This window comes from Protomyctophum parallelum, assembly GCF_964188405.1.
Source record: "Protomyctophum parallelum genome assembly, chromosome: 13".
Lineage (NCBI taxonomy): Eukaryota > Metazoa > Chordata > Actinopteri > Myctophiformes > Myctophidae > Protomyctophum > Protomyctophum parallelum.
This window is the reverse complement of record NC_139708.1, coordinates 18,847,559-18,874,716: the sequence shown is the minus strand read 5'-3', so window position 1 is coordinate 18,874,716 and position 27,158 is coordinate 18,847,559. Positions and strand designations below refer to the sequence as shown.

General features: G+C 40.9%; 1 protein-coding gene across 1 annotated transcript in view; it reads right to left on the bottom strand.

Annotated features, from left to right (window-relative positions):
• baiap3 (BAI1 associated protein 3) overlaps positions 1–26,883 on the bottom strand; it is a gene marked incomplete at both ends in the record, with an annotated part of 66,893 nt that extends 40,010 nt beyond the window's left edge. Inside the window, 8 exons of the mRNA XM_083779593.1 lie at positions 376–420; positions 1,545–1,764; positions 3,265–3,331; positions 5,316–5,375; positions 8,799–8,906; positions 9,486–9,569; positions 12,089–12,176; positions 26,744–26,883. Coding sequence (XP_083635719.1) covers positions 376–420; positions 1,545–1,764; positions 3,265–3,331; positions 5,316–5,375; positions 8,799–8,906; positions 9,486–9,569; positions 12,089–12,176; positions 26,744–26,883 — 812 coding nt within the window. The remainder of the gene's footprint in view (positions 1–375; positions 421–1,544; positions 1,765–3,264; positions 3,332–5,315; positions 5,376–8,798; positions 8,907–9,485; positions 9,570–12,088; positions 12,177–26,743) is intronic.
• Positions 26,884–27,158: the final 275 nt, after the last annotated feature.

Below are 27,158 nucleotides of genomic sequence, written 5' to 3'. Positions count from 1 at the left end.
TCGACTCCCGGACCCGACACGGCCTTTACTGCATGTCATCCCCCCATCTCTCTCCCGTTTCCTGTCAGCCTACTGTCTGTCCCTTCAAAAATCAATAAAAGGCGTAAGCCGCAAAAAAAAAAAAAAAAAAAAAAAAAAAAAAAAAAGAAGCATCCAAGATGTTACTGATCCTGAGCCACAATCAAAGAAACATATTTCAGAGCCGTTAATCAAATTCAAGCAGAGACTCTCTCTACTCTTCAATAATAATTCAAAACACAGGCTTCGGGCTGCTGTAGAATAGATTATCCATGTCACGGTGACTCAATGGTACATCTGAGTCACCACACAGCACAGTGTTCTGGGTTTATTATTTATCGTGCTTCATGATCTTACCATATGTCAAGGTGCAAGAGATCATTGTGGACGTCATCGATGTCACTGAAACAAAGAGCACAAGAAGTGGTACGAAATTCAAGGGATTAAATGAAAACTAGCAAGTTAGACATACTGTAGCTCTGTAGGAAATCTAATAGGGTTCAAGTTATAAGTTATAATGGATTTATAGGAAAGGGGCATGTCTGATAAATTGAATATCACATATAAATAGTAAATACTGAATCAAGCAACTTCAGAACTGTCTGGGGTAAACACAAAAGTAAAATTACCCCCAAACATGTCTGAAAGTGAAATATCCCTTTAAGCCCTATTTTATACTTAAACCTTATTCAAAATAAACAATGCAAAAGTGGTCGATCTACAATGTCACGTAATCGCTTGTGCTCTGCTATCTTCTTTTAAAATAATATATATATATATTATCGTCACAATTTATCATCACAATGTCGATACTTGGGTATTTGGTGAAAACATTGTGACGTTTAGTATTGCCCATATTGAAGAAATGGAGAAATGCCACCATTCATTTCAACAGATCTTATTTTGGAAGCTGTTTACTTTGAAATGGAAACACAGGACGTTTAAAATCGCCATGTAACGTGACAGGTCTGTGAATGTTATTTAATTCACCCAAAAGATACATTTTGTAAGTGGCGATCATAAGCGCTTTAGTTATGAGCTCATCAAGCTTGTTTTGATCAAAAACACAGACCATAATCAGAATTAAGGTCCTTTCAAACGGGCAGTGATTTAATGCGCCTATAGTTAATTTTCAATGAGACCTGCGTTTTTTTCCTGTATGCCGCGAGAAGGCACGGTCCCGCCTCACCAGACGCTTTTCTTACACTTGCGTTGTCGCGCCCCTCTTGAGCAGACGGCAAACAACGTCTGTGTACATCGCTGCCCGTTTCAAAGGACCTTTAAATGGATTCTACAAAAATCCGTTCCCATAGACATCATAGGCCAGCCATCTTTTCAGTTTTCTTTTCCCGTTTACTTCACGGAAACCGGAGTGATACAGACGCATGCAGAACTGTGTTATGAAACGTAATCATTAAATATTTAAAAGAAAAAAGATCTCGGCAACGAGCGCCATAGGAGAAAAAGACGTCAAAAGACGACCTTGGTGGGGAAATGAGTCAAACTAGCCAAAGTGTTGCACGTACAAGACAAAGTGTTCGTCCCACACTGGGTTGAGCGTCTCCGGCTTGACTCCGGTGGCCTGGATGCAGCGGGCAGGCAGCACCTCCTTGGTGCTGGAGCGTTTCTCTAGCTTGTCTCGTCTCTTCCTGAAGCTAAACCTCCGCTCCTTCTTTTCCTCCGTCTCCCCCCGGCAGGGACTCTGTCCCAGCAGGATCCCCAGCATGCAGTAGGGGTCACTGTACCCTGATGGTCCAAGGCCGCGGGGCAGGCAGAGAAAAAGGTTACCATGTGGCGTGTGCACACAAAAAATGATCTGTGAGTTCATTTAGAACAGCACTAAAAATGAGCTGTGAGTTCATTTAGAACAGCACTAAAAATGATCTGTGAATGAATTTAGAACAGCACTAAAATGAGCAGTGAATTCATTTGGAACAGGGGTCTTCAATGTGTCTCAGCTGTATTATCTTAATATCGTATATACAATATAACATTACTGTAGGAGTTATTATTGTACTCTCAGTGAGACCTGCACCACCCATTCCACGGTGACACTCGCATTACTCGTGTCACCCTTTTCCAGCATCGTGGACTCTTCATTGTGTCAAATGGACCTTCCTTTCCTTTTTCCTTTTTGTGATTATGTCTTGCCCAAATTTCACTAATGCACAATGTATGCACTCTTCTTGTTGTCCAAAAGTGCTGGAAATAAATGAACTGAACAGCCCAAGGACCCCCTAGCTGAGACAGAGAGGTGAAGCAGACCCTCCCACTAACATATTGGATTGACGTTCATGTGTATTTTCAGACAGTCAATACCTAGTAAACTTCACCTTCGGCTCTGTACTTGGTCTGCTCTTTCCTCAGTCTACTCTACACCAAACGTCTTTGCCAAAAAAAAATAGCAGATCTACAGTACAAGCTCAGAACTCCTCGCAGCGCAAGGCGTTGTGAGCTTGTAGATTTGCTATTTTTGGCTTACGTTCTCCTCGAATTAGGGATGCTAGGGTTCAAAGTTCCTATCACACAAAGAGTTGGTAGACCGCCTGTAGTGACTCTGAGGACCCCCTAGGGGTCCCGGACCCCCCGCTGATGACCCTGCCCTGATTTAGAACATAATTATGCTATAGTACTGTAGGTAATGAGTGTTGAATGTCAAAAGCATTTAGAATACATTATGGGACGACGAGAACGTTTCAAGATATCATCTTTAAAACTACATTAACCCTGGTGGTGTTCCTATTTTCGGCATGCAGTACAAAGATTTTCACAACACATCATGATGCAATGCATTGTGACTTGTGAGCTTGTGGATCAGCTATTTTTGCTGTAAATAATAATGGCAAAAACAGCAGCTCTACAAGCCTATGTGGTATTTTTGTTTGTTTACGTTAAGTGTTTAACCAAATCATGAACCCTATAGCATCCCTATTTCATGCATGTTATAATAGGTGAATATTCTGCAGAAAAATAGGTGACTACGAGAATAATAGATTTTCGTGTAGAGATAATAATAAAATGAGGGGACGATGGACAATGAAGTATAGGGTAACATCATTATAGGAGCATATTGTCATTGTTTTTGCATTGTAAAAACATTCAGTGGGTAAAGGAATGCCTCACAGATTGTTTTTGCATTGTTAAAACATTCATATTTTCATGCACAGAGTACTGTTTTCATTCATTTTCATGCACTGAAACTGTTTATGCATTGTTACACATTCAGTGGGTGAAGGAATGTCTCACCGTTGGCATCCTTGGCCATTAGATTCTTTGCTTTCATGACAGACACCCTCATGGAGAAACTGGCTCGCTGAAAAACATGGCCGCATAGTCTAATCAATAATAGAGTCAACTGAGTCCAAATATGCAATGCCTTAGCATCCCATTAAAACCCATTCTGACCTGAGATCAGATTCTACAAATGTCTTCTACATCCTGAGTTTTCTGAATAAGCTACGTTTCTACGTCAGTGGTTCTTCGATGGCTGTTCTATATTATTGAGTCAATAATGCCAGATTTCTTTATACTAATACATGATTAATTTATAAATTGTGCACCGTAAATAGCCGTGAATAACACGTTGAGAGCTTGTAGATCTGCTATTTTAAGGATAAGTCCGGCTTCACCCCCAAAGTGCAGCATTTTACTGAATACACTCTGATAGCTAGGTCATTAAATAGTGCCTTAATGGTGGAACGGGAGACAGCTGAGGGATCAAAACATTCAGGGGAACATTTAAATGCCATGTTTTCGGCATGGTTCGCAGACAGCCTTTGCACAATTGTTGAATGTCTGACAGTCAAGTAAAGACCAAAAGCAACAACATTATAATGGGACGGAGAAAACCTCACTTTCCATCCATGGCTTCACAAGTTCACATTTAAGGTCCATTCACACCAGGACTGTGTGTGTGTGTGTGTGTGTGTGTGTGTGTGTGTGTGTGTGTGTGTGTGTGTGTGTGTGTGTGAGGGTGTGTGTGCGTGTGTGTGTGTGTGTGTGTGTGTGTGTGTGTGTGTGCGTGCATGTGTGCGTGCGTGTGTGCGTGCGTGCCCTCCAGCCGTCTCTATAAGTGCTACCGGAAATGTGTGCGTTTCACTAAAAATAAATTATAAGCGGCTGTGCAATGTAGGCTACTGTCATGTGTGAACGCTAAAGGGACCAAAATCTAAATGCAACAATTTAAGCATTTGGTCCCTGATCCGGACCTTCTAAACAAACTTTGGGTGTGAAAGCGCCTTTAGTGTCAATACTGCGGCAGCGGCTCAGGGGTAGAGTTGCAGATTGAGCGGCCGGATGGGAAAAGCGCAAGGTTCTCAGTTCGATCTATGTTAAGCACTCTGGATAAAAGCGCTATAACAATGCACCATTTACCATTTATATTAACCGAGTGCCCTGAATAAACTGATTGGGATCGACCCAATTTGTTCATGACTACAACTGAAGAGTAGCCTACATTTTGGAACGTTATGAATACACAACAAAACAAGACAAGAAAAGACCCCTAGCGCCTAGCGCTTGTAGACCGAAAAGGCGAGTGGGTCAAGGATATAAACCCCTGGGGGTCAACAGGGTTTATATTTATTGCGTTTATATTTCTAATTGGATCAACTTTTGTCATTTTCCCAACTGCAAATTGACTGCTTCTTTTAAACTACTAGCCGCGTTACCTATTGTGGGGATGATAATATACTGTAGGCCAGTGGTTCCCAAACTTTTTCATGTCAAAGACCCCCAAACTGACACTAATTACCCCGCGGACGCCCATTTGAAAAGACATGCCAGGGACCCCCCATAAGAGAAGATTTTTACGGCTCTAGCAGTAATTCTCAACTAGTTTAGGATCCCCCAGTTTGATATGCATTAGTATACAGACCCCCATTTAATAGCATTTCTATCTCTGGGACCCCAATATTGTAAAATCAATGTTAATTTAACTCTGAGAGTGTACAAATGGAACCAAATGGACCCGGTGCCAAAGGTTGCCTACCCCTGGCCGCTAACATTCTGCAAAAATAGCAGATTGACAAGTTCAAAGCACGTCGCAATGCCACGCATCGTGAGCTTGTAGATTCGCTATTTTCATCAGAGATCTGCAAGCCCCCCCCAACCCTGGTCAATGAAGTATAGGGTTTAAATGTCTAAAAAGCACAATCGTTATTTATTGTCACTCTCTTCAAATGGTGACATTTTTATTTTCTTTCTTCAGCACAGTAAATAGATAGGCTACTGTATGTCCGGACTGTGGAGACTAGATGGCAGCATGATGGCATGGCATATGGAACAAAGCATCTCACCTTGGATTCTTGGACTCTCTGTAGAATGATGTCATGCTCCTCCTGACCCATGTCAAACACCTTGGGAAATAGCAACACAATGAAAAGGTAGCAAAGCTTTGAGTTATTTACAAAGTTCTTTCTTCCAGGAAATAAAATGTTTGGATTTCCGAGGCTACTTACAAAGCATCTTGTCCCTGGCAATGTTGTCTTATATCTGTAACTAACTACGGTAGGAGTTCATATACCACAACTAAACCTTGAATGCATTCTATTCATACACAGACAGATCTTCTAATAAAGGGCAGATCAATGTTAATGAACGGCGCACACCACTCTCTCCAGTGCTTTTCGTCAATGTTTTTTCTTGTCCACCTTTCACGAATTGTTCATCAAAGCTGTTAGATATCTCAATATTATACTTCAGATTGAGCAGTGAGCTTAAGATACAACTGTTAAGAAAATCTGTCGTGGAGGATGTGAGATGATTCATTTTCACCTTGAGGTTTGTTACATAGAAACAAAGTCTAAAATCACCCTGGGAGCATTTTCCTCCCCCTAGGCTTAGACACCAGATTTGAGTGGTGTTCACACACAATCACACTTGTCTGAAGTGAGGAGCACCCAGATTTTTGGGGACATGTTGATGTTCTCATGTCTATGAAACATGAAATACATTTATTAGTATATTACAAGATGCATTTATATCAGCGAGATGACGGCGCCGATTACTTATCCTAAACAAATATTAAAGTCTATAGACTTGGCTGTCATGAATTACATCATCATTTACACTAAACAAACGTTAAAGGTCCATAGACTTTAGCTGGGGTGGGATATTTTTAATTAGGCTCAAAACAAACATTAAAACTAAGTCCATAGACTTGACTGGCCTATGACGTAATTTGGGAAAGCCTTGCATTCTCCCCTTCTACACATTCTACATTCCATCTCGGATCCAAATACTGTACTTTTACTCCAGTACATTTATTTGACAGCTTTAGTTTCTAGTTACCGGTACTTTGTACATTTTGGATTATTATTACAAAACATACATTAACCACTTCAGCCCTATATATTCTGGCCATTTGAAAAGAGACGATCTACAAGCTCACAAATGTGTCGCGATGTGACACATTGTGAGCTTGTAGATCTGCTATTCTAAAACCATTTTTTTAGACATTTGAAAACTTGAAATGCTTTTGGTACATTTTGATGCCAATACTTTTGTACTTTTACTCAAGTAAAAAAAAAACCCGGGGCGTACATCCGTCTGTGCACACGCTCCAGGTGCGTGCACGTACATACACACACCCACTGTAGATCCAAGGACACTGCCATCCTTCCTAAATTGAGCCGTTCTCTCTGCATGCAAATTAGCAGATGTCAACGTGTCAAGTGTCTCGATAAAACTCTTGACGAGATGCTCCAGGCATTTCACAGTAATGAAGGGGAGTGTGATAGGTCTTTAACTGCAGCCAGGAGACTTGGGCACTGCCTGCTATGATTATATAAAGTATTTCTTACAACAGCTATAGGAACAACACAAAAAATCTACAGTAACCGTAGCTATTCAACTTCAAACTCCATGTTAGACTCGTCGTAAAAATTCATGCCGGTCCATGCCGTTGTTCTGGTGGTGACTGATATTGTCACCTTCAGATGAAATGGGAGACCTTCATTTTTCTATAATTTTTTCTTTCTTTCTTTATTTATTTCACATTAATTAGATTTTCACTTCATCTACGTTTGAAGAAAAAATGAAGGTTTTCACATTCATTAAAATGACAATAACAGTCAGCAGAAACAGATATCAGATATAGTCAAAATATTGAATCAAGCCATTTAAGATGTCTGGGGTGCTTACAAATGTTAGAGTAGATGTGAAAATTACCCCAGAAGTGTTTAAAAAAAGAAATGGGCCTTTAAAGGATGACTTCAGCCACTTTATATAATTGGTCCTCACTAAATGCTCATGATAAAATGACAAAAATAAATGGGTTCAGGAAACCAATTGTCAATACAAAATATTATATAACTGTTCTGTTTCACAATATTCATTTAAATTTGAGTTTGAAAAATAAACTTTCGTCTCTATTTTCAGTGCATGGTACCGTATGTGAAAACATGATGATTACTGAGAACATCATCAGTAAAGAAACAATATAATGTATGTATAGGGAGAAAATAGACTTATTACACATTTAAATCCTCAAAGCCATTATTTACATACACATCAAAGGTGCAGTGCAAATTGCCCTGTCCCTTAAGTGCAATTTACTGCATGGAATTAATGTCCGGTTTACTAAGGCAGCAAATAATTACACATTCAGCATATGGGCCTCCTTCAAGCCACGTGTTTGAAGCATTGATTAAAAGATACAATGGAATATAGTGGAATTTGGAGCCATCAGCCAGTCAAGAATAAACTGGAAAAACTAAATTTAGTGATGCTGAAATTGACTGAGTAGTATAGCAGAACAGGAAAACATTTAGGAGGGATGCAATATATATTTTATAGAATAATAAGATAAGTGATAGGTATATCTAAGTGGCAGCCAATGCTGGGGAAAGGAGATTAATTCATTGCTTCCTTCGTCTCCTTTAGCATATTGGGACAGTACTATCGTTTAAAAAGGAGATTTTCCGCCGCCCTTCAATTCCCCGTCTGTTAAAGAGACAGCGGAGCCTGGCTCCAGCCCTTAATCGCTAGCCACTGCCATTAAAAAATATATATGTTCTGGCGATTCAGGTCTGGTGACTCTTCATATGGCGGTGTTGTCTCGGTCGGTGTTGTCTCGGCTGATTTGCCATCGGCGTTGTTTCAACTCAATGAAGTCAAACAATAAACATGGCTGCCCCCACTGTGGTAACTTGCGACCGTATCGATTTCGCTATTAAACCGCCCTATGATAAATAATTTCTTTACAGAAACAACAGGTTTTAGAAACATCATCATCAAACATATGTTACTGTGTTTGTTTACATGCTATGTTTGTTTGGTTATCCAACCGGGTTAGCCACATGAATGATGTCATCTGCTTTGCTACTATTTTGATTGGTTGGTGTGAATGTGAACCAAACGGCGAAGACTGCCACTTTGGCAACCTCCAAGCGAAATGTACACTACCGGTTGTAGCAACCTAGAACCATTCGTATACGTTGGCAAAAAGAGCGATCTATCATAAACCACTGAAAAGACCACAAGACAGAGACAGATACAGAAATGTCCATATGGGCAGACAGACAGACAGACAGACAGACAGACAGACAGACAGACACTGTACTACGGTATACTCTGACAAAGTGCCAACACTATGACTCAGACATATTGTTGTTGGGATGAGCGGTGCGAGGTAGGTGTGAGGGCTGCTGCGCTGCACGCAGCATAAGGTACCCCACAAGGTTCTCTGAACACCCCGTTGGGTGGTAATTCGTAGCATGCCATCTACAGTACGCAATAGGATCCTCAGCCAAGACATGATTAACGAAAGACAATTGTACCTTGAGAAGATAAGTGAGCAAGTCCTCTTCGCTGGTCACATAGTCCGGTGAAGGCACTCCCACTCTGTTGACCACTGTGTACAAGGCCTCTTCATACAGAAGGTCCAGCTACGTAACAACACACTGCATTTAGTAACAGGTCATTAAAGGTTGGGTAAGTGATTTTCTTTGGTTAAAATAAGTGTTAAAAAGCTCTATATTGTGATAGTACTCATTGCTATAGAGTGTTTGTTCACTAACAGCTTTTTATGAAACAGAAAATGCATTTTCAGGTCGGTATACACATTTTATCCAATCAGGATAGAGTATTCAGTCAGGATACAGATTGAACAAGTGGAATTGTAAGTGATGGTGACACAAAGAAATGAGCAGGCAAACTAGAAGGCACACTATAAATAGCTACATTCTCCTGATTGGATGAAAATGTGTCACCTACCTGACCATTGTTTATTAAATTGCTGGAGATAGAGGGAGCCCCCTTACTGAACAAATACCAGTCTATAGAAATTATTACTATTGTATTGAGTTGTGCTTGAAATGTACTGTAATTCTGCAAACTGTATACTTCAATCAATCAATCAAAGGGGCGCAAATTCCGTTTGTGCCCAGGCGGAAGATTGGGCCCTTAAAACTCAAATGTATTTTGAATTCCAGTGAAAGCATGCAGGCAAACTGGGTACGACTAACCTCTCTCCTGCTGATTGTGTCTGGGATGAAAGCCTGGTCCACATGCTCGAGGGGTGGCGGTGCCGAGCTGGAACCTATTTGGCTCTGTGAAGTCAAAACAAGGTTAACCTAAGCAATACCTACCCTTTGCCAGAACGAGACCCCTGCTGAGATGGAGAGTTGAATGGGTTGCGTGAAGCTCGGACACTGTAAGTCCCTCACAGCACACTACACTCTCTTGGGAGCAGTGATTGTTATTGATTTTCTTTAGACTTGCTTTTTATCTACTTTATCTATGTTCCACTTATGATTTCATAACAAGTCAGCCTCTCATAGGCAGGCTGTTTGGCAGATTTGTATCATGTTTACACTACTGAAAAACTCCAAGGCACTCAAACTCCAGAATTCCAAATTTTAATAATAATAATGATAATAATGCACAATATCTTGGAAAAAGCAATGTGTATTGGCAGCCTCCATCTGGGGAACCTCTGTGAGCTAAGGTATTGATAGTGGATCCTTTCCTTTCACTCACAGCACACAATCACTTAGAAGCAATAATTAACTGTTCTTTTCTTTCATCTACTTCAAGAACATATCACAAATAAATGGTCATCCAGCTATGGTTTCAAAACAAGAAACCCTTCCCTGGTACAGTAGGCACTAGTAGGCAGTATAATTGTCTGCCCAACAATTAAATTAGTTATAACCTTTTACACATTTGAGATCAATAGATATAGACATCCAGCTGCCATGGCAATTACAGCAGTTATTAAAACACATCAGATAAGAAAGATAGCCAGCCAGATAGTATAAAGGAAAGAAAAGAATAAAGGGTCAAGAGCATAAAAAAAAGAGAAAAATTCATAGTCTGAGGCTGAGCAAGAGTCACATTGGTCATTAGTCTGCAGAGCGGGCGGAAGTGACCCTGTTTCAGCTTTACCAAGTCCATCAGTCCTCCATAGTGGGGGCCAGGTGAATCTGTATGTCGCTGATACTAAGGGCCGATTCATACTCCTATTTTACCTCTGTTTAGGCGCTGTTGTGCCGAAATGATTTTGGCTCGTCAGAAATTTTCAGTAGCACCGAAGAGCCGACTTTAGGACGGTACCCCCCCCCCCCCCCCCCCAAACCTCAAGCCGAACCGACTTTTATTCGGCTCTAAAATAGGAGTATGAATCAGCCCCAAGCCGCTCGCCGCACTTTTAATGGCCATTCAGCCAAAATGAAGTTAAAAAAAGGAAAGGTAGCCTCCTCCGGCTCTGGGGCATGTGTATGGTATCATGGCGGAGGCACAGCACGCTGCCGCTCAAAGTGTCTACTGGCCATTCACAGCACGCCTACAGGACTATAGTCACTGGGGAGGAAGTGATGTCACTGACGAGGAAGTGATGATTCTGACCCGGGTCGTCCCGGAAATGACTGACTGTGCTGTGCTGTGATTGGCCAGTAGTCACTTTGAGTGCTAGCGATATAGCCAATATGGACATCTGAAGATACACGCAACGCTCCAATCAACTGCAGCAGCGAATGAGGTATCTAAGTTTTTACTTTTTATATCTGTGGCCTGAAGTCTTATGAGGGGAAAAGAAGAGCATGGATTTGGGTGGTCGTTATGTCTGAATGAAACCTTCAAACAGCCAAAGCACATTTTGTTTTCAGTGCCTTTTGACTAAACATCACACAACGGGAAATCAATAGGCACCTACCCGTCAACTCAACAGTTACATTCAAGGCAATAAAGACTTGATCCAGTGTGCTGCTTTACTGGTTGTCAATAGCTCATATGTAGGATTGTCTGGGGATTATGCTGGGATTTAGGAGGAGTGGCATCTAATATTGGAGATCAGAGGCTTGGTGTTGTGTTCATGTATTGAAAATACAGACGCACTGAGGATGGACAATGTGTGGAGGATCGGTGCATTGTTCTCTATGCAGACTTTACGTGGACAGTGCTAAAGCATGCAATAGCATCGTGCAGTGGTGGAAAGTAACTAAGTACATTTACTTAAGTAAAATTTTGAGGTATTGTACTTTACCTGAGTATGTACAACTTTTACTGAACTTCACTTCTACTTGTTCCTCCATTTCAGATACAACGATCTACAAGCTCACAATGCGTCGCATCGCGACGCATTGTGAGCTTGTAGATCGGCAATTTTCAAAAGATTATTATATATTTAAAAACTTTAAACATTCTGCACAATTAGTACTTTTACTTTAGGTACATTTTAAAACCAGTACTTTTGTACTTTTACTCAAGTAAATGATGAATTCTTACTTGTAACGGAGTACTTCTATATTGCAGTATTGACACTTTTACTTATGTAAAAACTTGAAGTATTTTTTCCCCACCACTGACTGTAAGTCTGTCTGGCACCTTCCTGGCATAGTGTAGGAGGGGCCGATGGGAGGGAGCAGCTTGTTTCAGCTTCCCAGCATCTTACTTAAACGTGTCCTTCTGTCTACGGACGTCATATTGGCTTGATCAGTGGGCTGAAGGACAAGCTGTATGTACAGCACGCCGTGCCTTTGTCTTAATTAGCGGGTGGAAAGGGTGGAAACAAGGCTGGAAAGCCCACTCTGTGCTATAGTTGGACAGAAGGAAAGGTGGTGGAGGTTACCTCCGCCTGAGCAGCGTGCAGCATGTTTTCTTGCTTCTGGAGGATCGCATTTATTCGTTCAAAGAACTCTGCGCTGTCCTCGGAAATCCTGACAAGTAGAGTAGAGGTAGAGGTAGTAGAGGTAACAACATGTTAGGCCTATAACTATACATCTATATAATGGAAATTCTAATTTGATGACAAGGCATTGAAATAAAAGGAAACCATATAAATTTTGTACTTATAAGTACAATAAGTACAATGATAGTACATGATAATAAACATGTAGGCCTATACAACAGCAAAGGAAAAAAGAACCTGTGGAAAAACAACAGTTCGTCCGATTGTCCTGGCACTTTATTTAGGGTGGTTCCCAAGCTTATTTATCTTTTCCCTTTGCTTGTTCATTCACAAGTCTTATTGTCCGGGGAAGTAACTCTTTAGCGATCTCCTGCCAGTGGCTATGAAGACACTTGCCGTGGTTAACTTGGGATGGCTCTAGTGTTTCATGAGATTTTCTGACACCATGTCCATCATGTATGTGCTGGATTGAGGGTGCATCCACTGATGCCAGTTACATGATGACGACATCCCTGTGCTTCCTTTGCCTTCCTATCATTAATTGTATTCCCATGGGTTAAGACAAACAGATGAGAGCGAATGCTCTGAGTGATCCAACATATGTCTTCATTAAGCACCTTAATCTACAATTGTGCGCGGAGGTCCGTGGGAAAACATGTATGACGTTTTCTCATCTCGGAGCGATTGAGTCAACCCCTAGACTCATGTCATTTGGTCATTTTTGAGCCTCTGTTGTCATGGTTATGGACTGAGGCACATTCATGTTCACGGAGGTACATTGAGGGAGATATTGCCGCCTGGGAATCTTGGAAATCCCCCCCACTGCATACCACCATGATGTTGACGTTGATGTGTCATACCAACACGGCGTCTTCTGAGATGTAACATCTTTTATAAAGTATAAAAATCACACCCATGTGAAGTGGGGGGGGGGCGATCTTATCGTCATCATCATACATCATCTCATTCCAGCCAATCAGAATTTGCGTCCTCACCTTCGTCTTCGTTTGTGTTAAGTAATGTTTGTGTTTAAAAATTGTCCATTCATTGTCACTGTGATTTGTGTAGGACAAAGTTTGTGTACACACACCAAAAGCTGGACATAGGAGGGAGGGGTAAAAAATAAAACCTTGAAAATATGTTACGTTTATTTTGGCAAATGGCGTAGTATGCACCCGTTACGACCAGAGGTCGATTCTACAAATGCCTTCTAAATCAGGAGTTCTTCTCACACTTTCAAGATTTTTCAAACTCACTGTTCAAAAATAGCAGATGTATGCAAGCAAGCAAGGAGACATGGCCAAAGCATTTCCGGGGGTCCCCAGCCAAAACGTTGAGAACCCCTGGTTTAGAGCACGTTAAACAAACAGAGCACGATGTTGGTGCCCCTCACTTTACACAAGTGTGATTTATTTAAGCAATATTACACTTCAGTGATGCTTGCGGAACACGACTTCGTCTCGTTCCTGACAGCATCCCTGTCGTGGCAATAATCACGTTAACCCACACCCTTGAGTGTAATATTGCAATTCTACAACAGTTACCCTTAAAACTAAGAAAATCGCTGAAAGAATATATTTTTTTAATGACAGATGTAGTCACTACGACCACAAATGTCCCAAGAAACTAGCTAGCCTAGCCACCGAGTTTGCTAGCGCTCTGGGAGAACAGAGCAGCTGAATTCTTTGTTTTTACCGTAGTTGGTGAATGGTGCTGGTTTAACCCACGGCTAGAAGGCTGTTTCAACCAATCAGATTGCTTCCTCGAAACGACCTGTGGTAGAATTATTTATTTTTTGCTTCTTAATTAGCAGCACACAAGTCTATACGCCTGTCATATGAAATGAAGTGTATAAATAAATAAACTTGGCTTGACTGATAGCCTCTTGAGGCAGAGGAATGAGCCACAGCAAGACTAACACAGTCTAACACAGTGTGCCTGTGTGACTGACTCCCACACATCCTGTCTCAGTGATCACCTCTGCTCACTGCCACAGATGGAGAACCACACACACACACACACACACACACACACACACACAGCTCAGTCACACTCCTTTATTAGCGCCCATCGCGGCATGCACAGCGGGCGCGTGGCAGCTGGCCCGGCCCAGCACCCACTGATCTCTCCTCCGAAGACCGCACGCATGGCAAAAATCCCCGAGGTATTGATGGAGACCAACGGCAGCCATGCTGGGAAAGGCTGGATGGGTGTCTCCATTTACTTGGAGGCGCAGCGGCGGAGCTTTGACAGATATATATATAGGCTGCGGAATAGAGTTCAAATGTAGTTTGTAAGAGCTGATCTTATTCATCCATCAGAAGGGGGGAGGCTATCCCTGCACAGTGCAGTATGTGATTTCACGGTAAACCTGGTGATTTCTATACATTCTTTATGCACAGGAAGTATAGGCTTTAATTAATGTCTAATATATGTGATTTATTATTTTAAACATTAGTCTATGGTTGCATATAAAAAATAATAGACGTTTATACATAACAGTTTTTCTGATTTTGTTCTTGTTCATGTTGTTGAACTATTCTCTATTGCAATCCGCCAAAAAGAAAAAAAGACAACTCACACTTTCTATTCCTGCCGTCGACATTTTAACCGTTTTATTAACTCTTTTCTGAGACTGGACACCACAGAACCAAGTCTCTCTGTGACAATGGATTATTGTTGGCTGAGTTTGATGACTCATAGAGCGTTTGTTTTAGCACATGGAGCGACCATATCTCAGGAGAAACACAGTCCTCGTGTCCATTCACTGCCAGAAGAATAACTCAAGGTTCTTTGTGAGAACATATATTTTGTTTCCAGATTTCAGCTCATCAAAGCACAAAAATATACTGATTTAATCAAGGCCAATTAATTCACTTTAGCATTAAATGAACAAACGGCTGTGTAACCAAAAGCTAAATCAACCTATCATATTTTACAAGGGCGCGCACACACACACACACACACACACACACACACACACACACACACACACACACACACACACACACACACACACACACACACACACACACACACACACACACACACACACAGAGAATAACAATGCCAGTTGCTAGGGAACAGGTTCTTCTTTTGTTTGGTTTTCTAATTTACTCTGATTATTCATTCAAACGTTACCCGTGTGTTTCATTGTGGGACATTGATGGAAAACAAATAAAAAAACTACAGTGTGACAATGAACCCTTATTTCATATTTGGGCTGTGGAAATTGGATAAACATAGTTTGCAAGTATACATCTCATTGCAATTATATCACAGGTGTCATAGATCAGGCCAAGGGCCCCTTAATTAGCTGAGAGAGAGAGAGCAGAGACCTTCACTACATAAATTATCGTATGAAATTATGCAGATTCAACCATAAGCAGTGATGCAAATAGCCTGCATCCTGCGACACACTATTGAGGAAGGAAGGGCGCAATCAGGTCCCCCTCCGGGGGCCTGGGACGCAATACTGTACTGAGTACTGAGTACTGTAATATTTAATTAAATTTTCATATAAGATGAAATAGTAAGTAGCCTTGCCGAGCCATGAGGCCCATAGGGCAGGAGCCTATCTCCTGTTTCTGTAGCGTGAGGCAGCTTGATGTACAAGTACACCCCCTGCACATGACGCTAGTATGTCGCAGGGACTTACACCCCAATCCAACCCTTGATGCTGAGTGTCAAGCAGGGAGGCACTGGGTCCCATTTTTAGAGTCTTTGGTATGACCCAGCCGGGGATCGAACTCCAACCTCCCAGTCTCAGGGCGGACACTCTAACCACAAGGCCACTGAGCTAAGATGAAATGGGAGTTTGTAAAAAAAACTCCTAACGTCGTTGTAGTGGGACTCGGACTCGGAGTGTGACTGTGACGTGTGACTCATCTAAAAGAACACCCCTGGGTCCCGGGACCCGTTACATTGAATAAGACGGGATGGGTGGAGGTTCTTCCTTGGCCTACTGTGAGTGTGTGTGCACGTTCAAAGCGTCTTATTGATTGGTCAGACTTCAGCAGTGCTTGTGGCATTTCGTGCAAGATGTAAACCTTCCGCAATTTTTGAAAGCCAATTGACTCTAGCGGGAGCCCTAATTCAGCCCTACTTTGACTATGCTTGCACCTGCTTGGTTCTCAAACACCCCCCACCCCCCCCCCCCCCCCTCGACAGTATAAAGATGTTAATATTAATTTTGTATTCATCTTTAGGGCCCCAAATCATACCTAGGGTATGCTTTGGGGCTAGAAAGCACTAGTGTCTATTTCAAACCAAGTGTTTTTAGATAGGGGGGTGATATAATTTCACCCCCCTCTCTATCTAATTTTTGGACAGTATAAAGATGTTGATATTAATTTTGTATTTAGAGCCCCAAATCACACCGTAGAAAGCTGAGTGTCTATTTTAAACACTTTTTTTTTTTTTACTGGGGAGTCATATTTTGTACAAAATTATCAAACGTAAAAAGGTTGTGTGTTTTTTTGTTATTTGGATGACCCTAAGGATCATACAAATCCTTGAATGATTAGGCTACTATTGTAATTAATTTTGGATCAAACCTTAGATAGATTGACTAGCCTACTTATTCCTCTCTTCTGCTCTCTGGCCCTTGGCGCTGTCCATAGTGCTGAATGGTGCTTGGTAGAGAGAAGGTGTTACTTTCTAATCCAATGTGTCAGAATATTATTATTTCATATTTAAGGGTCACAGCGGAGTATTACACTCCCATCCGGGTCTTTATTGATTTGGCATTTCAGAAGCATATCCTCCTCCTGCCTGTCTGTCTGTGTGACGGGCAGGAGGTCTGTAGCAACTCATAATGTAATAGCAATAAGGGCTCAAAAAGGCTCATAATGTAATAAGTTAACCCTTGCCCTGCCAGTCCCAATTTTTTTGTTTGGGTAACAAATTGGCATATTTTTAATTCATCGTTTTAACATACAAGAAAGATCTGGTGGATTGAAGAGATGTTTTTTTTCCATTCATTCATTGCAAATGTATTCTCTCGATTCGCCACCAGATGGCGGGAAAGCATCATTATGCTGATTTTGGCTAAAATAGATGGATCTTCCTAAGTCACTTCCGGTTGAACGATCAACAACATCCTGTACTATTTTGACCCTAGTCAATAGCTTGGCTGGTCCGGATTGCTAAGCTAATGCTATATTTTTCATAACTAAGTCAAATTATCCTCAAATCAACCCCAAAAGATCGCAAAATATCACATTTTTTACAGCGACGCACATAGAGACGGCGCGCGTGCACGATCACGCGGATTTCGGCAGTTTTTTGGTAAATTACATCCAACATTAGTGATATTAGCGAAAAAATATTCTTTTTTGCTCTTTTGACCCCGCGATAACTGATATTGATTGTCATTCCGTTTTTTCCGTTAACGGGAGGTTTAGATTTTTCGATTAATTCCGTTTTTTCCGTGAATTGTAGGCCAAGGGTTAAATGTAATAACAACTCATAATGTGATAATCAGCTCATAATGTAATAAAATCATGAGCACATAACGTAATAACAGATTTTTCAAAAAAAGACGTGTTACATTATGAGTTGCCTTAATAGGCAGCTCATAATGTAATAAAAGTTCATAATGTAATAATGGCCCATATTGGTGAGAAAAGTCTTACACTGTCATTGTTATTACATCTGTTGACAAATGTAGACTTTCATATGGCCCATATAGTCTTACACTGTCATTGTTATTACCTCTGTTGACAAATGTAGACTTCCATATGGCCCATATAGTCTTACACTGTCATTGTTATTACCTCTGTTGACAAATGTAGACTTCCACATGGCCCATATAGTCTTACACTGTCATTGTTATTACTTTTTTGATGAATTGAACAATGTGGACCCTGTTGTAAACAAGTGTAATGCTTAATTGGGTCGTCCACTCACAGTTAACAGTCTTTGTATTGAGTTTGTGCTTGAAATGTACTGTAAATTCTGCAAACTGTTAATAAATATTTCAATCAATCAATCAAAACCTCTGTTGACAAATGTAGACTTCTATATGGCCCATATAGTCTTACACTGTCATTTGTATTACCTCTGTTGACAAATGTAGACTTTCATATGGCCCATATAGTCTTACACTGTCATTGTTATTACATCTGTTAATGTAGACTTTCATATGGCCCATATAGTCTTACACTGTCATTGTTATTACCACTGTTGACAAATGTAGACTTCCATATGGCCCATATAGTCTTACACTGTCATTGTTATTACATCTGTTGACAAATGTAGACTTTCATATGGCCCATATAGTCTTACACTGTCATTGTTATTACCTCTGTTGACAAATGTAGACTTCCATATGGCCCATATAGTCTTACAGTCATTGTTAGTACCTCTGTTGACAAATGTACTTTCATATCGTCACCTTATTAAACTAATTAAACTAAAAATATTAAAAAATATGACTATTGACATACAAATAAAGGTGTATGTCAATCATGTAACATGTAAGGATAAAATGACTTGGGCCAATATCTGAACATGCCATTTTAACTTAGGCAATTATAAACGTTATTTAGGCCAAATTACTTCTACAGTAAGTGACTTAGGCAAAATGTTGTATTCCAATTATTTTTAATGAACCATGGTTTAGGGTCAGCCACAGAGTGTTTAAAATAATATCAGAGAACAAAGACATTTGACACTGAAGGGGAGTGAATGGGAGTGAATTTGGAGTGAATGGGAGTGAATTTGGAGTGAATGGGACTGAATGAGAGGTACTGTTACTATGGGACTGAATGGGAGTGAATGGTACTGAATGTGAGTGAATGGGAGGTACTGTTACTATGGGACTGATACTATGGGACTGAATGGGACTGAATGGGAGGTACTGTTACTATGGGACTGATACTATGGGAGTTAATGGGACTGAATGGGAGTGACAGTCCCATAGTAACAGTACCTCCCATTCACTCCCTCACTCCCATTCAGTCCCATTCACTCCCATGCACTCCCTTTCACTCTGAATGGGAGTGACAGTCCCATAGTAACAGTACCTACCATTCACTCCCATTCACTCCCTTTCACTCTGAATGGGAGTGAATGGGAGTGACAGTCCCATAGTAACAGTACCTCCCATTCACTCCGATTCAGTCCCATTCACTCCCCCATTCACTCCCATTCACTTTTATTCACTCCCATTCAGTCACATAGTAACAGTACACCCCATTCACTCCCATTCAGTCCCATTCACTCCTATCGTGTCAGTCCCATAGTAACAGTACCTCCCATTCAGTCACATTCCCTCACATTCACTCCCATTCAGTCCCATTCACTCCCATAGTATCAGTCTCATAGTAACAATACCTCCCATTCACTCCCATGCACTCCCATAGTATCAGTCCCATAGTAACAGTACCTCCCTTTCACTCCCATTCAGTCCCATTATATCAGTCCCATAGTAACAGTACCTCCCATTCACTCCCATTCAGTCCCATGCACTCCCATAGTATCAGTCCCATAGTAACAGTACCTCCCTTTCAGTCCCATTCAGTCCCATTCAGTCCCATTCTATCAGTCCCATAGTAACAGTACCTCCCATTCAGTCCCATTCACTCCCATTTTGAAAGGTGTGTTAAAATGGCACATTTTATTATGACTTAGGCAAAATAATAAGTCTCCCTCTTGACATAGGCCATTGTTTTAATAGGGTGTAACAGGAAGGCCATTTACATTAGGGTTCGGGCGATTTTACCAGAGGTGGCCAGCATCACCAGGTGGTGATTTAGGCCCAAAACATTTTTTTGGCAAAAAATGACTTAGGCAATTAGTTTAATATGGTGACGATATGAAAGTCTACATTTGTCAACAGAAGTAATAACAATGACAGTGTAAGACTATATGGGCCATATGGAAGTCTACATTTGTCAACAGAGGTAATAACAATGACAGTGTAAGACTATATGGGCCATATTAATGTCTACATTTGTCAACAGAGGTAATAACAATGACAGTGTAAGACTATATGGGCCATATGAAAGTCTACATTTGTCAACAGAGGTAATAACAATGACAGTGTAAGACTTTTCTCACCAATATGGGCCATTATTACATTATGAACTTTTATTACATTATGAGCTGCCTATTAAGGCAACTCATAATGTAACACGTCTTTTTTGAAAAATCTGTTTACGTTATGCGCTCATGATTTTATTACATTATGAGCTGATTATTACATTATGAGTTTTTATTACATTTAACTTATTACATTATGAGCCTTTTTGAGCCCTTATTACATTATGAGTTGCTATTACATTATGAGTTGCTACAAGGTCTCATAATGTCTGATGAGATTCACCTGGGACAGATTCATAGAGACTCACAGGGAGACACGCGGATGTGGCGAGTCACGGAGAAGTCATTACAGTCCACATTGAGTAATGGACTCTGTTGTGACACTAAAAAATTGGTTATTTGGTTAAATGAGCATATTAACATAATTTCACATTATAATCCCATCACAAAAATAACTATACCATTATCTAAACAGGAATGATCATGAAAAGAGTCAAACAACATTGCCATTGCATGACTACGAGGGCTTTCCATTTTTGAACACAATTCAGCTACTCATTATTCTTCAATAATGAGCCGAACGTCATCTCAGTGTCACTGGGTCAAATCAATTTGCATGTTGCAGCGAGTCAAAGACTAACAACACAAAGCCACTCAAAGTATCAAAAACACACCCGCATGAAGTGAGGGGCGCTCTTATGGGAATTTGTCATCATGACGTGACATGTTTATTTGCTCAGAAACTATGACGGAAAATTCTCCATTCATTGTCAAAGGGAATTTAATGTATGTGTAGGATAAAGTTTACCCTAATAGCTGGTTCTAGGAGGAGCTAGCGCTCCTCAAAAAGCAAGACCCCATCTAAATGGAGATGAGCAGGCCATTAAACACAGCAAACACCTGCTGGGATTCGAATCATGTGTGGATTTATTGAAACATAATCTCCCACTGTTAATTCCCACAATGGCTGTCCAGTTCGTTTATAGGATGTGAAAAACATCTCGTTAATCACTTGTTAACTCGGCAGAGCAATCTCTAGAGCTGAGCAGTCATAGCTGACAGCGATCAGGGTGCTGATCATGAATATATGCATTTGCAAATCGTTAATGAGTGAGCCTGTGTAACCCTGTCTCTCTGGTTGGATAATTAATTTGGTTGTCCCCCCCATCCGTGCGTCTGTCCGTGTGTGTGTACGTCTGTCCATCCGTGAACAGCTAATCTCCGGCACCGCTAGAACGATCGGTGTGAATCTTTGCATGCACACTCACAGACCTCTGCCTCCAAATGTTTCAAATCGACCTCATGGTGGCACTGACTGTACAGTAACACGTTACCTATGACTCTAGAACCATAGGTCGTACAATACAACTAGTTTCCCCCTGGATTCCTTGGACACAACTCCCCATTTGCTTCAAAACACACATTTTGCTACAACTCTTGGACAGTTTTTTTTTCTCCAAAACTCACACAAATCTGTACACTACACATTATCTCTGAAGTCATGTGAACATCATATTTCTCATATGCTGTACCATTCCAATTGCCTATAACTGCATTTCAGAGTTTGCGAGCCAGCCAGACAATCTGGCCTTGCAGAGACCTGTGCTCGGAGGACAGCACTTTTTTTATTTGTTTTGATGTATTAGATGTAAAGTTTAAAAGAAAAACACACGCCATGCATGCCATAAATGCTGCTCAAAGAAAGAAAACGTCAAGGATACAAAAACACAAAAAATACTTTTCCCCCCCATTGTGGTTCTTGGTCTTGGACACACGAAACATGACAAAACAAAGTACAGGCATTGGCACTGTACATACAATTAGGCAGAGCTAAATAATAGTTTTGTCTCCGGTTGCCGACCGACTCTATTAAATATGCGCGACCCAGATGATTTTATTGGCATTTGGTGAAGAAAAAGAAAGTCAGAATTCGACCGACCAAAAAGGTCTTTGATCACTAAAATTCTCTTTGGTGATAAATCTCACATCTAAAATATCACGTGCGCAAATGTTTTGGATTGCGTCAACGCGAGGAGACACACAACACAACGAGAGAGAGAGAGAGAGAGAGAGAGAGAGAGAGAGAGAGAGAGAAAGAAAGAGAGAGAGAGAAAGAGAGAGGTGACGGTCCCTCGGATGAAATCATGAACATGAATTAAGCCCAACACTTATACACATACGTGACATGACATAGGCCGCCGCCTATCTGTTTCGGAACGGTTCACTTCACTCAGCATTCAGCATGCAGTGTAGCTCTCCACTCGAAATGAATGAATCTCTATGGAGTTTCGATTGTGCCTATACTTCGACTTCGTTGCGTGGCGGCGGTACCGCACACCCAAAATAGCCGCTCTACAAGCTCACAACGCGTCCGCATTGTGAGTTTACAGTGTGTAGTGTGTTGTAACCCTAAGGTATATACAAGGAGATTGTTCCTTTAACTGTGTTGGCGGGTTGAGGCTGGGACGAGGAGTATTATGGGATATCTTGTGTTTACTTTCTGTTCTGGTGTGAAGGGAAGCGGTCGCATTATTGAGAGGGAGAGAGATATTACTTTGTTCTTCACTACGGAGGTTGGATACAGAATTAGAACCCTGGCTGATCACGTTTGTCCTTTTTTAATTATTATTTTGTTTATTAAATCACCAGTTCTGCAACACGGACTCCTTTTCCTTGACATCATAGCAAGAAAGCATAAGGATTATTCCGGAGAGTAGAGACACGGTAGTGTCTGTGTGATGGTGAAGTGGTCCTTTAAGGAAAAGTACTTAGTATAGTTACTTTCCACCATATGGATTGCTTTGCGGGAAAGCAGCAGCTGTGATATGGCTGTAGGACATTAGAATGGACATGAAATAGCTTCCATGCTGATGGCTCAAGCAATTTTTCAAAGAATAGGCCGCTATTTTGTCTGGTGTATGCCAATAAACACTATCCTTCGCATGTTGCGGGTCTACAGTACTACTCAACTGGTCCTTCAAAAAAATGCCAATTCTGATTATGTACAACACAGTTGCAGCCAGGGAGGGTACGCCATGCACCCTCCTTATTAACTAGACAAAATATAGTCTAGGCATATCATGTTACTAACAAAACACTTCACGTTTTCTTTGTAGAAATATGAGTTTCATTACTTTTGGCTTTGATGTTGGCTTTGATTGTTGATGTTGTCAGACCAAGACAGAGAATCTAATTATTGATCAAATCTGACACATACAATCACATCAACCTTCAACTTAGATAAACATATACATGAATTACAAGACAGATGTACTGATTTATTTTTTGTATCCCTCTCATAAGAAGGAAATGATGAAATAGCAAAGTGCCACTAATGAGTTAAATTAAACAGGTGGACAGTGCCATTATCTCGCTGAGACATGAAAGCCCATGTCAACATCATGTATTGGTGGTTTTCATCACTAGCTAATTTAATACAACAATCAATCTATAAATCCAGGAACCTACCTCTGTCTGTCTGTCTGTGTCCCTCCCTTTATTCCTATATGGCAGTAAATATTTCCCATATTTGTAGTTCCCAAATTTGTAGCTTTTTCTTTTCTGTGACTCCAAAAATAGAAATCTGATGTGACGTCTCCCAGGGATACAAACTAGTGAAAATAGCAGACCTATTTTATTTTTAATGTTTTTAAATTATATTAAAAACAAAACGTTCCAGGGGTTCCCCAACTTACCCAGCCATAGTAGTTAATATAGCGTCACAATAATTTGAAACCCCTTTATTATTTTACACATTAAAAGCTATCTGCTATTTTTGAAAAATCCTGAAAGGATTCCAAAAACTTATAATTATTTTAGAATTTGTTTTAACACAATCTTCTCTTCATGGTGGTCACTCCCCGGCCAAATATATATGAATTTGGGGGTCCTTTGCACAAAAAGGTTTGAGAACCACTGGTTCCGATGCAGACAAGGGTTTCTGTTGCTGTTTCCCTTGGCAACAGAGACAAACAGGAAGTTCACAAAGATGGGAACATTGAATTGATAAGGTGTAAATGCTGCTTTGGATTAAGGCCAATTCTAAAAATACATATCCTAAACCCTAATTAAGGTGTTTTTGTAACCAAATCCACGTTCACAAAAAAAAAAAAAAAGTTTGGGAAAAACTATTTGGGAAGTTTAACCTTTGACTTTAATTCAAATTGACTAATCATATAATAATAATTACAAAAAGAATGACAACTAGAACTGCACTCTGTCGAGTGCATACTTGCTTGTTGCACACTAGTAGGCCATAAATGGCCAACTAGTGCGCAAGCAGAGCGCGCAAGTCCTTTCGACCGCTGTAAACTGTCAAATCTCAGTATCTCTGTGAAGGAATGTTTGAAATGTATAATTTTTAGATGTAACTATTTGCTACCTACCTACTTTATGCATATAAACACCTAGTATTATTAAGTATGATTCAAGTTTCTATCTATATAAGTTTGGGTGAAGAGCTAGTCATACATATACACACCACGTACTCTGGTCCCAGCAGATCAGGCACAGCTATTTTATTTTGACTGATTATGTACAGTATATAGTATACGTATGACTAGCTCTAAATGATGACGTAAGAGATATGGTCATTTGTGGTCGTTTGGTCCCAGCAAAGCAGGCATATACTATATAGGCATATACTATATATAGTATATATATATTATATAGGCATATACTATATACGTATACATATATACTATATAGAGTGTGTAGTTGTAAGTTGATTAGCGGTATACTGTGGTTACTTTGCGCCAAAAACCGTGACAGCTGTCCCGCCATCTGTGCCTGGTTTGCTGGGACCAAACGACCACAAATGACCATATTTCTTACGTCAGGGGTCCTCAACTAGAAATGATGAAGGTCCACAAATATTTTTTTGAATAAGACCGAGGTCCGGTCCCATGCGCGGCGTCCATCGGAGAGCGGGGCTCTATGCCCATTTAGTATGGTCAAGCCAAGCTTATACAAATCAGATCCCCTTCCACCCAACCAATAATGGGGTGCAGAGTGCAGGCCCGGAGTGGAACTCCAAATCAGGCCGGGAGTTATACGCCCTGGCAGGCCACACTGCGCGCGCGCACAGCGCGCGCCAGAATTTTGGGGGCCCTTGGGGGACATTTTGGGGGCCTTTGCAGCAATTTCACATGAGAAATGTACCATCTGATGTTATTTATATTATTAACTTAACTTTTTTTTCTTTTTTGGGTGGTCCGTGGTCCGACCGGACCGCGGTCCGCCAGTTGAGTACCCCTGTCTTACGTCATCATTAAGAGCTAGTCATACATATACACACCACGTACTCTGGTCCCAGCAGATCAGGCACAATTTGCTATTTTATTTTTACTGATTATGTATATAGTATACGTATGACTAGCTGTAAATGATGACGTAAGAAATATATATAGTATATATATAGTATATAGGCATATACTATATACGTATACATATATACTATATAGAGTGTGTAGTTGTAAGTTGATTAGCGGTATACTGTGGTTACTTTGCACCAAAAACTGTGACAGCTGTCCCGCCATTTGATGTTTATGCAAGAAAACAGCAAATCTGTGCCTGGTTTGCTGGGACCAAACGACCACAAATGACCATATTTCTTACGTCATCATTAAGAGCTAGTCATACATATACACACCACGTACTCTGGTCCCAGCAGATCAGGCACAATTTGCTATTTTATTTTTACTGATTATGTATATAGTATACGTATGACTAGCTCTAAATGATGACGTAAGAAATATATATAGTATATATATAGTAGGCATATACTATATACGTATACATATATACTCTATACTCTATACTGTATAAAGTGTGTACCGTAATTTCCGGACTATAAGCCGCACCTGAATATAAGCCGCACCAGCCAAATTTAGGGAAAATCCCATATACAAGCCGCACCGGACTATAAGCCGCACCGGACTATAAGCCGCAGCTACGTTAGCTCAGAGCCTGAGATGGCTCTGCGTTAGCTGTAAAAATCCATAGATTAGCCGCACCGTTGTATAAGCCGCAGGGTTCAAATCATGGGTAAAAAGCCGCGGCTTATAGTCCGGAAATTACGGTAGTTGTAAGTTGATTAGCGGTATACTGTGGTTACTTTGCGCCAAAAACCGTGACAGCTGTCCCGCCATTTGATTTTGATGCAAGAAAACAGCAAATCTGTGCCTGGTTTGCTGAGACCAAATGACCACAAATGACCATATTTCTTACGTCATCATTAAGAGCTAGTCATACATATACACACCACGTACTCTGGTCCCAGCAGATCAGGCACAATTTGCTATTTTATTTTTTACTGATTATGTATATAGTATACGCATGACTAGCCCTAAATGATGACGTAAGAAATATGGTCATTTGTGGTCATTTGGTCCCAGCAAAACAGGCACAGATTTGATGTTTTTCTGCATAAACATCGAATGGCGGGACAGCTGTCACGGCGGAAGAGACCGCGCTCTGCTTGCGCAAGTAATAATATGTGTGTGTGCATGTGCGTGCGTGCGTGTGATGTGTCAGTGGGTTTTTTTTTACCTGTGAGCCAAGGGACCGGGGCTGTGTGCAGTGAGTGGGCTGCTGGCAGCAGAGGGTGGAGGCTCCCGCCGGCCCCTCAGTGACTGACTCCTCTGCACCTGCCTCAGAACACTGCTCTTCAGGTCCAGGAGCGTCGTCATCCTGTCTCACTGGCTGGACAGAGTAGACAGACACGGTCAAATCCAGTAAAAAGCCAACAAGGTGCTTAAAAGGAGTCAAAGTCTGAAGATGCTTCTAGGACAGGGCTGCCAACATTGGACTGTGAGAATCCAGGAGATTTTTTTTGACAAATCCAGGAGTGTTGGCAGCCCTGTTAAGATCTGCGCCGGGAACCTCGGAGGAGAATTCCGAGCACTCGCAAAAAGTGGAGGAGAGGATCGAGTTGAAACAAACTTTAATGTAGAAAAGATGGCAA